We start from the raw sequence: 12,372 nt of genomic DNA on the forward strand, positions 1-12,372 counted from the left end.
ATATACTTTAATATCTATAGTGGACCTTCCATTTTTAGAGAGACCTCATCCCTCTATATCTCAAGTTGGGTCCATTTTATTGCACACACGTAAAATTCAGCCAATATTGGACAATTTGATCTTGTGATGCTTAGTTTTTGGGTCATGGACTATTGTTTCATAAATTTTCTCCATTCAGATTTATTTTAGAAAGACTTGCAACTTCAGCCTTTGGTTTTGGTAATCTTTGTTCCAAAGTGTACTGAAGTTTGTGAAAGAAAAAGGAAAATAATGTTAATCCGATGGCCTACGTATGTTTTCAATTTTAGTAGATAAGATATAATTGATGTGAATAAGATATTGGTATATCACATAATTTAAAAAGAAAAGAATGTATACATTGACAATGTATGAGTTTTTTATACTTTTATTGTATCATTTATTATTTATTTTTAATCATCATTGACCCTTCAAAAAAAGATTGAAATGAAGGATAAATAATATAAATATTTGTACTGTCAATGTACAAATATTACACTATAATTTAAATACAATAACAACCAAACTTTTATATGTTTATGTGAGGTTAACTACATGGATTGAATGACGATATGATGCTCTATCATAAATCATATCATTGACAAAACATTGATCCCTAAGTTTTCCCACACAATATTATATACACTTGTGTCTTGGCACACAATATACCTGACAAATTTACATTATACATGCACCTTGACTGAAATATTACAATCTTGGTGCACCTTTTAAATTACTAACCACTTTAGTGTATTTTTGGAAAAATGGTGAACACTAATGTTGAGTTTCTTTTTTTTTCTAAAACCCTGAGTTACTTACATTAAAGATTTTAATTTTTTTATATAAAGTGAAGAAACTCTCGGGGCCTGGTGGACGAGTTTCGTGTTCCCCAAGCTATTTTCTAATATGTTACTTTTAGGTGTATAATTCGAGAGTACATTTATTATCTCACTTTTTGTACCACTCTATGTACTATCACCTTTAATAGTTGAAAAAATCATTTAAGTTAAAAATATAATTATTTAAATATTATTCCGACTAATCATATCTCCTAGTATATGGAGTGAGACAAAAAAAATGAAACAACATATATGGACCCCAGAACAAAGAAAATATAGATGGTGGTGAAAGAAAGAAAAAATCTAAGCGGAGCGAAGAACACAAGAAGTCTAAAGGAAAAGATGGAGGCGAAAAGATTGTGTCGAAAGACAAGCAAAGCAAGTCAACATCCAAGAAAAAAAATAAGGGCTCAAAATTTGCAATTCCAGATGAAGGGTTGTGATGTAGATGGTTAAAATAGAAACCATTTGATGTATACTTATCAAGACCAATATGGAGATGCATGGTGAGGAAGGTAGCAACTATGCATTCAGGGGGGGATATGTTTGGTAGTTAGATCATCTTGGAGGTGACTTTTCTTAGCTGAGTTTGTGTAAATTGATTCAGTTTTGTTGGTTATTTATGCATAAGATATAGGATGAGCATGAACGCAACATAAAGGTTACTACTGGATTTAAATCCTGGAAATAGTCTTTTCGATTTCAAGGACAAAGTTGTATACATCTGACTCTCCGTGCTTCACTAGATGGAAGCATCATGTATTAGGGTCCTTTTTTTTATTTATGTATGAGCTTAGTATGTTTTTACCTTTTCACTTTACGGTCATGAGATAGATCAATCTTTAGGCGCAAAACGATGTTTGGAAGTTATTGACTTGTGGCAATCTTCTTTTGGTAACAGATTTCTTTTACCTTTTTTTTTTGCTTGATGTGAAAAATCATTTCAATTCTTCATCTTTTATCAAATTAACCAAAATTGTGATCCTCCTCTTGAATGATTTGTATAACAAAATGTCTTACTGTATATTCACACGTATATAGTAAGACCATAATGCTAGCATAAAAGTTCCTCTTTAAAATATCTCCATGTTCAATACTTTGTGGAAAATTTGTAGTTTTCTTTTAATGGTTGTAGTTATCACTGATAACTTTTCATCCTCTCTAAATGAGTTCTACACCAATTAGAACCATTGAATGTTATAAATGATAAAGGTCAATTGTATCTTAATCTTTAAATTTACATTGGAATTTAGTTTATAGTAATATACTTTAATATCTATAGTGGACCTTCCATTTTTAGAGAGACCTCATCCCTCTATATCTCAAGTTGGGTCCATTTTATTGCACACACGTAAAATTCAGCCAATATTGGACAATTTGATCTTGTGATGCTTAGTTTTTGGGTCATGGACTATTGTTTCATAAATTTTCTCCATTCAGATTTATTTTAGAAAGACTTGCAACTTCAGCCTTTGGTTTTGGTAATCTTTGTTCCAAAGTGTACTGAAGTTTGTGAAAGAAAAAGGAAAATAATGTTAATCCGATGGCCTACGTATGTTTTCAATTTTAGTAGATAAGATATAATTGATGTGAATAAGATATTGGTATATCACATAATTTAAAAAGAAAAGAATGTATACATTGACAATGTATGAGTTTTTTATACTTTTATTGTATCATTTATTATTTATTTTTAATCATCATTGACCCTTCAAAAAAAGATTGAAATGAAGGATAAATAATATAAATATTTGTACTGTCAATGTACAAATATTACACTATAATTTAAATACAATAACAACCAAACTTTTATATGTTTATGTGAGGTTAACTACATGGATTGAATGACGATATGATGCTCTATCATAAATCATATCATTGACAAAACATTGATCCCTAAGTTTTCCCACACAATATTATATACACTTGTGTCTTGGCACACAATATACCTGACAAATTTACATTATACATGCACCTTGACTGAAATATTACAATCTTGGTGCACCTTTTAAATTACTAACCACTTTAGTGTATTTTTGGAAAAATGGTGAACACTAATGTTGAGTTTCTTTTTTTTTCTAAAACCCTGAGTTACTTACATTAAAGATTTTAATTTTTTTATATAAAGTGAAGAAACTCTCGGGGCCTGGTGGACGAGTTTCGTGTTCCCCAAGCTATTTTCTAATATGTTACTTTTAGGTGTATAATTCGAGAGTACATTTATTATCTCACTTTTTGTACCACTCTATGTACTATCACCTTTAATAGTTGAAAAAATCATTTAAGTTAAAAATATAATTATTTAAATATTATTCCGACTAATCATATCTCCTAGTATATGGAGTGAGACAAAAAAAATGAAACAACATATATGGACCCCTATAATTCAAGTGATTCTCTAATTTCTTTTTCAATAACATTTTTTCCTTATTGGTTCATAAAGTAAGAACTACATAAACTACCGTGAAAAGAATGTTATTTGTATTTCTGTATATTCTTTTAGTATATGTGAGAGGTTTGTATAGAGTAAAAGAAAAAAGAATAGAAAATGGCCAAAGCACATATAAGAGAATTTGAACGTACATCTTCATGATATATCATTACTTATTATATATACATGTGTGAAATTTTAAGGAACATAAAGACTTTAAAATTATAATATTATACTATAATTTTAAGAAATCAATAAAATTGATTATTCTTATTAATATGTCTAATTCACTTACAAAATCATAATAAAGACCAAATTATGTAATATAATTTTACAAGAATCTAAAAGAATAAAATATATGAGTTTAATAAGTTAAGTTTATTTGTATGACAGTCTCCAATATCATAAAATAAAGACCCCATTATTAATATAAAATGCATGGGCAACATGAAACTCGTCCATTGTGCTCACGAGTTTCTTCACTTTATATAAAAAAGTAAAATCGCCAATGTAAGTAACGAGTTATGAAGGTAGAGAAAAAAAAAAGAAACTCGACATCAGTATTCACGATTCTCCTAAAAAGTATACCAAAGTGGTAAATAATTTAAAAGGTGCACCAAGATTTAATATTTCAATCAAGGTGCACTTGTAGTATAAATTTGTCCAATATACCCTAATACTAAGATATTCGAGATTATTATAGGGTGGAGGGACATTCGCTTTCCAGGTTGTTAGCATGATGGACTATCCATATTTTTACTTGTATAATGAGTTACTCGCTTAAGAAAACGATCTCTTATTTATAAACTACGATATTTAGGGTATCATTTCTTCAAGATTGGATACATGAGACATTTAGCATGAGCCTAGGATTGTGTACTTTAGATGTTCCAAAAACCTTATAAGGTGTTACCTTGAGTAAGACATTGGAAACACACCTTAATTCTTATCATTCACCACTTATATTTCTATTAAGTGCCAAATTATTAAGGAAATTTATATGTTTTTGGAGCACTTAGTGCGCATTTATGTTGTAACTGTGTAAGATTCCTGATAACTTAGTAATCTTGTTCTATGCAGGAAATTTTATGTGTTTATGTTGTTTCAGGATAAGAATTAAGAAAAAAGGAGAAGATGGTGCTTCTGAGCACTACAAGTCTCGCCCAAGCGAGGAGAGGGTCGCTCAAGCCACAAATAGGAGGAAAATCACCAGAAATCACTATTGTCCCTTGCCCAAGCAATTGGAGCTAAAGAGGTCCTAGTGACCTGCCTGATCCTTGCCCAAGCGAGGTGCTCAGGTCTGAAAGTCTCTTATTTCCTCGCCCAAGCGAGAATCTCTAGCTTGGGCGAGGGCTTGGAAGCTGGAACTGATATTGGCGGTTTCGGAAGTCAGAAAGGGCATTCCATTCATTTTTCAAAAGCTTTGAGGCACGAAAAACAAAGAGAAAATGAAGGAAGGAAGATAGAAGTCGTGGGAACGACTCTAAATCGGATTTTCTTATATACTTTCATGATTAGAGTGTTATATTAGCAAGGAGGAGTGACTAGATCTTCGTTGTTGGGATTTGAAATGTAATTTTCTTACCTTGTCCTTCTGGATTCAATTCTAATGTAATTGTTATTTGATTTTGGAAAGTTTATTTTGTTCTTAATACATGAGTTTAATTAGCTACTAAACTATTGTTCTTGGATTCAATTTTAATTGGAAAGTTAAATTTGACACATGGTTTGAATTATCTTCCTTCATACATCATTATTTCAGGAATGGATAATGATGTATGAGTTGCTTTTACATAGTTTTTAATGCTAGTTAATTGGTCAATTAGCCAAGGAATTGACAATTGAGTGATTATCTAAGGATTTTATACTCAAGGAATTGATGTAAATGAATTATCGAAAATGTGCATCAAAATTAGTAACTTCACAAGTTGTTTGGAATTGAATCTATGAATGTTAAAAAAGAAAGATGAAGAATTTCGATCCCAACTCTTTTAAATTCGTAGTTAACATTTTATTTTAATTTAACATTGTTACAAAATTATTATCACATTATTAAACAAATTCGTGTAAATAGTTGCTCAATTAATTCTTGTAGGAATTAGTGTAAATCCACTCTACTCCCTAAGAATGATATCCCAATAATTACCTGATTTTATTACTTGAACGATATGGTGCGCTTGCCGTTCCATAAAATATCTAACAATTTCTCACCAGAATAAGGCCTAACCCTAAAGACATGCCTCCTGCATTTTTTGCATCATCACAAATCACATTCATGTATAAGTAAATTTTATTTATACATACATTTATTTAGAAAAGAAAACAAATCATTCAAATATTTATTCATTCATCAATGCACGCATGCATTCATAAAGAGAGAGAAAAACATTACATTTCATACATTATCATATTATATGTTATAATGTACTATCTCACCATATGATTTCTTTCACTACTATAAATCTCTCCATACCTTGTCTTAAAAAAGCAAAAAAAACATTACTATGTCTTCAAACATTTAATAAATATTCCAAGTCACATGAATCTAAAATTGCATTTTAAAGTATTTTCATGAATTCTGAAAATAAAAATCACACACATTCATAAATCTCTCCATGCATTGTCTTAAAAAAGCAAAAAAAAAACATTACTATGTCTTCAAACATTTAATAAATATTCCAAGTCACATGAATCTAAAATTGCATTTTTAAGTATTTTCATGAATTCTGAAAAGAAAAATCACACACATTCCTTAACTACAACGCGCACATTTCCATGTGTTAGTTCATATTTGCCTATTTATACATGTCAAAATCATATGCATCACAATTATACTCTCACTCACACATCCCATCCATTCATCATATTTCTCACAAATAAAAATGTCAAATCTCTCTACAAGAAGACAATCCTTAATGTAATATGATTAATTAAATAATTAGTTCACTATTTCTTCAAGGCGCAATGATAACACTCATCTACAATCACAATCAATGATAAAGTTTGAATCGAAGAAGTAGATGAATGAAATGTTTAAAATGTCAAAAGCTCTTCAAAGTAAGAAGGTCTCTGAAATGAATATGCAAGTTGCCGCTATTGGACCCACATGGCAATCTTCAACATCTACTAGGGTATGCACCAAAGGACATCATTTTTTCTCTCTTTTCTTTTGCCCTTCTTAAAAGTTTTGACTATCTCTATTTTGTTTTTTTGTTTTTGTTAATGACACTATTAAGTAATAAGCAATATCAGTGTTATTAAAATCAAAACAATCAATAGCAGGTCAGGGTACTGAGTCAATGAGTCACTGCTTGGACTAGTAGCCCAATGGTTGGGCGAGTTGACTCGATTTATATTAACAAATCTAAAAAATTCGTAATATTAGCTAATAATATTTAATAACTCTATATTCCAAATTTAAAAACATTATCATACCTAATTAAATAATCAACCAAAAATATTTCATTACTATAAAATGTCACAAATAAGTTGAAAACTTCGTCAAACAACATACATATTATACTCTAATTGTAATAAAAGTGCTCATGAGTTTAAATGTAATTAAACAACGAAAGTTTGGTTATAATATAAGTTAACAATGATAAATATAACTTAAAATAAGTCAAAAATATTTGATTTTATTTCATCTCAAAATGACATCATTTTAGTTATTTTTAAAAAAAATGTTTTTTTGATTGACTCAATCGATCCAACCAATCCAACCATTCGAGTCATGATTTTAGACTTAAACCGGCTGATTTGAAACGAATCAATCCAGATTTGATGAAAAACCGATTAGATGAGATGTTCGAATCGGTCAGATATCCAGTTCATAGTTGAGTCGGTCGGACCAGTCAGTTGAAACCGAGTTTTATAACATTGAGTAATATTAAATGCACCTAAGATTTAATATTTAGTAATATTTAAAAAAATAAAAAAAATAACTATTTTATTGATATGAACAACATGGTTGGTAATCATTTATTTTTATAATAAGAAATATAACTATCAGTAACCAGCATTTAAAAGGGTAGCAAAGAATTAAGTGAGGCAGGAAGTGCTTAAATGATGAGGGACCCAAACTATGAGCATTAAGAGACTTTGAAGGGTAATGAATAATGATGGTACCTCACATTGTGTGTGTTCCAATTCACTACCAGCTCAACAGTTTACATTTATTCCAAGTTCAACTGGATGGTCCACCACTCTAGCTATTGGGTTCTTATCCCTTTTCTAGTGGGGAGCACCTTCCACCCATTCTGCCCCTTACCACTATCTTACTTGCCTCCAAGCCTAATCTCATTTATAGGCCTTTTATACCTAATTATATGGGTTTTACTTTCCAAAACCATACTAGTTTATTAGCGGGTTCTCTTGGTTATACCAAAAAAAATAGCGAATGTCATTATAATTTTGTGGAATCCCAAAACCTGGATATTTTGAATAATTGTGAGCATATACGATTGATGAAGTCATAATTGTAGTTGCAATATGGTTTCAAGACTTTCAAAATCTTAACATATAAGTATTTATAGTGATTATAGATTCAGATTTAAAATCTTACCTACTTCAAAAAAATCATTAACTTAGATTAAGTTATATCATTAGTCATGATTGTTATCAAGTACCCTAAGGAAAATATTTAAGGAAACTAAAAATGGAAAGTCAACTTTGAGAAATGATGTATTTAATTATTAAGAGTTCATTTTTTAAATTTTCCACTACATATAAAAGAAAAAGCTAAAATGTAAACATATTACCAAAAACTGAAAAAGTTACAACTAAGGGCTAAACTAACACTAACATATTTGTTAGGCTACCTTCTCTTCTAGGGAGGGTTCCTAGTCTCTAGGTAGCTTCCACTAACAAAAGAAACACACATGCCTTCCAAATTAAAACCAAAAACATTCTCTATCAACAAAGAAGAGTTTATCCCAATTTTTCTTCAAGTATCTGAACTTGCCATTTTTAACTCCATTTGCAGCAAAATCTGATTTTGCACTCCACTCCTTTGACCCTCCTTAAATATCCTTCTACTCCTTTATTTCCAAATAAAGTAAATGCAGGTTCCAATTGTAGCAAACAAGATAATCTTCTTTAATCCAATTCTGGTGATTCATCACTTATATGGCAAAGAACACATGCCATATCTACATTACAAATTTGCAATCTACATTACCAGAAAGTAAAAGAATGTTTAAGAATATTAAACTAACCCTATATAACAACAACTTCTAACATCTTTGGTGGTTGACTTATAAGCCATTTGTAGCCAGAACTGATGGTGTAAATCCAGTTCTTATTGATTTTCCATGTATTTCAATAATATCCTTTGATATTGATTTTAATTCCATGAGTTGGTTTCCAATACATAGAGCTGATGGTGTAAATCAAGTTACTATTGCATAGATATTGGTAAATGATTCATCATTTTTTTACATTAAATTCATAACATATTATTTATGACGAACTCAATAAGTGATATAAGATTGAGTAAATTCAATATGTAATTCATTGTAAATGAGAGAATTATATAACTACGAAATATAATCCCGGAAGTTAAATTCCTTTAGATATAGAGATGATTTAAAAAGATTATTTTTTCATCATCATGTAACAAACTTTATATACCTAAAGTTATGGATGCTACAAATTAAAGAGAAATATAATTTTGTTATTTTTTTTTTCAATATTCTAATTTAAAAATAAATAAAAAATTAGACCCTTAAATATTTGTATATACCGAGTGTTATCATTTCAATCCAATATTGGACTCTCAATACCTATCTACTCAATTTAGAGTAAAAATATACATATTTTACAATGTGAACAATGTTAGTGCGGTGTTGCTACATGAAGACTAATTCATTTTAGATGTAGAGACCAAATATTTTATGGGTTTTATGTTTCATACATTATATAAATCAAACTTGTCACAGTATCCCTAAGAAACTCAATTATATTTTGTTATTGGAATAACTACGGTGTCCATCATCCAAGTGTCTAAGACTAGTCACTTTTAAAAAATACAAATCGTTGACGTGAGTTTTACTTAATAGAAACATATATAACACATTATATTAGGAGATAAATCCATTTCTTTTTCTTTAGTACCAACAAATCATCTTGTTCATAAACAATCTTAGTTTTGATCACATTTGATTCGACTTAAAATTTTGTATATTTAAACTTTTAAAGTATATTCAAACAGAAAACATGTATTTGGAAATATATATTTTTGGTATACAACTATACATATTCTTTTTTGTGTGTAGTATTTTGTTATATTCTTCTTTATCAATTCATGCTTATTAGGGCAAAAACAATTTAACAAATAACATGTGTCTTGACACAATGACACCTTAATACATTAAAATCCGGTTAATTATGTTGTTGTAATTTACTAATTTTATAAATTACTTTTAAATGTATTGTTTATGTCAAATCAAATTATATTAATACTTACTCAAAGAAGAATTGTGATTGTTGACTCCTCCCACTCCTAGTCGCCAGTCTATCCTTATATATACGTTTCATTTAATTATAAGAATTGACTTTGATTTTTATCTCATGACTATCAAATGTATAATCCCTATGACTATTTCCAATTTAAACTTATTTTCTATTTAAAATTATTTTACTTTTTAGAAAATTTAAAAAGTACACCACCTACCTATGTAATATAAAATTTCTAAGTTCATGAACATACATTGGCATATAGGAAATTTAATTTAATAAAATATTTGCCTATCATAATAACCATCTAAAATATCAAAAATACCACATTATATTATGGTATAATATTTTTATCTAATGACCTACACTAAACAGAAACTCCTGAATAGTCTAAAGTGTTAAAAAGCATGTATGTGTTGCACAATATCTATAGGATTAAGGTTTAATATTTATATTCTCAATACAAAATTTATTCATAATTACTATATTATTTATTATTCATTTTGATTATTTTCTTTGAAAAGTCAATAGTAATTAAATATAAATGAAAATAATATCATGGAATTATATAAAACACATATACTACTAATGTATACATTTTTTCCTTTTGTTATTATTATTTTATTAAATACAATTTAGTTTAAGTTGATCTTGCAAAAGCAGCAAACGCTCACTCGTGATTAAATTAGTTAATTTAGTCAACAGTTCAATACTAAAATTTATTTATTTCTAAGTAATTATAGACACAAAAATCTACAAGAAGTTAATATTTACACTGCAATATATCATTCGATTATCATTATTACTTTTATTTAAGATATAGTGATTATTACATATAACTACCATATACTATTTTCACCAAATATAAAGATACACCGGCATCAACTTCAATTACTCTTTATTAAATTTCAAGATAATTTTTTAACAAAATACCGGAAAAGAAAACTATCTATAAATATTTTTTTTAATAAATACTTGATGTTCCTGGTAGTGACAAGCTTGTACAAAATACAACCCTATTCACAAAACATTATTTAAAAAGAATGTAATATAAATCTATATACAGTCAATGCGTCATCTATCATTTATTTGTATCACTTTTATTGTAAGAATAATAGTCGATGATGCAGTGACAATATAAAAATCACTTAAACTATTAGTATATAATCTTTTTCTCTTTAAAAAAAATGAAGGAAAAAAACATTGCTTTATCTTACCTTATAAAATAAAAAGTCAGCATAATCAACGGTTATGGTTGACTTTTCCAAAATCTGCAAGTTTCCGGGAACGGTTAGCGCACAACGACGCCGCTGCAGAGAGGTGAGGCTTCGCCGCTGTCTTCTCCGGCGGCATCCCCTTCTGTTTCAACCTAACCATAGGACTCAGGCAAAAAGCCATACCAGAGTCTGACACACTCTTCTCAAGCCCCAATCGGGAACGCCGTGTTGAGTTCCTCCCAGCCGCAGACGACGGCGTCCTCCACCACCTCGGAGAAGACTCCAACGAGCATCCACTAGCTGAAGGAGCCTGATAACATTCATCTTCTCTCGCTGGCGACATTCCCAACCGATCGCGATTTTTCCGACGATTTGATAAAACCGTTGAGAACCACGACGGAGACGCCGATGAAGATTGCTCACACGAAGAATCAGATCGTAACTTCTCCGATCTAGACCTGAACAGATTAGAGAAAATCCCAAACTTACTCAAACGCTTCTTCCACCTATTCCCATCGCCATTCATAGCTTCTCCGCCGCCGTAGGAGGTAGGTCCGATCTGCGGAGTGCTGAAGAACAACCTCTCACGGCGGTCACAGCCGTCACATGCAGCGTCGTAGTCAGATTTCCTGCTGGAGACATAAGGAGAAACGGAACGAGGAAAAATTATCGGCGGAGGAGGGTTAGAAGAGTTTCTAGAACATTCATCAGAGGAGCGTGAAGCCACGCGCATCAATTGGGCTTGGGCTTGGGCCTGGGCTTCGAGGAGGGATGTGAGGCGTTGACGAAGACAGGTGGCGCAGACACCGACACTGCTACTAAGGTCTGTGATGTGTTTCTTGCACCTCATTTGGTAATGTTGTATACGACACCGTTTTTTGTATGGTGGTTGTTTTGTTTGGCACTTACTAATGTAGCATTTGTGTGTGTATGTTTTGTGTGTGCTTACTCAATATGAGTTTAAGAAGAGAGATAGGATGGACAATTCACAGAGACACTAATTGCATTGTCTTGTTCTTACCAAATATATAGAGAGAGAATATGGAAATGAGTGGAGTTTTTAAGAGAGGAGAGAGATTGAGAGCTTTTGGTAGTTGGGAGTTAGTGTTTTCTTCATCAGACAAATATGTATATACTTTTTGTGATGGTGTATGAATTTTGTGAGACTTCATTTATATTTAATCATTGTTAATTTTTAAAAATATAATTTAAATGAATTGTAAATTATGTAGTAATTGTGTATAAATTTTTACACTCATAAACATAGATATTACACTATTTCTTATTTTCAATATAGTTCATTAAGGAATAATGTATTTTTGTAATGATGTAAGACTTTATTTGATTTCAAATAGACTAAAAGGTTAAAGATTTAATTCATGTGAGTTTACACTTGTTTGGAGTGGTAATC

The 12,372-nt window shown here is 30.2% G+C and overlaps 1 protein-coding gene across 1 annotated transcript; it reads right to left on the minus strand.

The window, feature by feature from the left end:
• Positions 8,034 to 12,060, minus strand: LOC109353464. Its single transcript, XM_019595753.1, has 2 exons — positions 10,962 to 12,060; positions 8,034 to 8,355 (listed from the first exon to the last, which is right to left on the minus strand). The coding sequence occupies exon 1, from the start codon at positions 11,809 to 11,811 to the stop codon at positions 10,987 to 10,989; it is 825 nt and encodes a 274-aa protein (XP_019451298.1). The 5' UTR covers positions 11,812 to 12,060; the 3' UTR covers positions 8,034 to 8,355; positions 10,962 to 10,986.

This window comes from Lupinus angustifolius, chromosome LG08 (genome assembly GCF_001865875.1).
Source record: "Lupinus angustifolius cultivar Tanjil chromosome LG08, LupAngTanjil_v1.0, whole genome shotgun sequence".
In the NCBI taxonomy this organism is placed as follows: domain Eukaryota; kingdom Viridiplantae; phylum Streptophyta; class Magnoliopsida; order Fabales; family Fabaceae; genus Lupinus; species Lupinus angustifolius.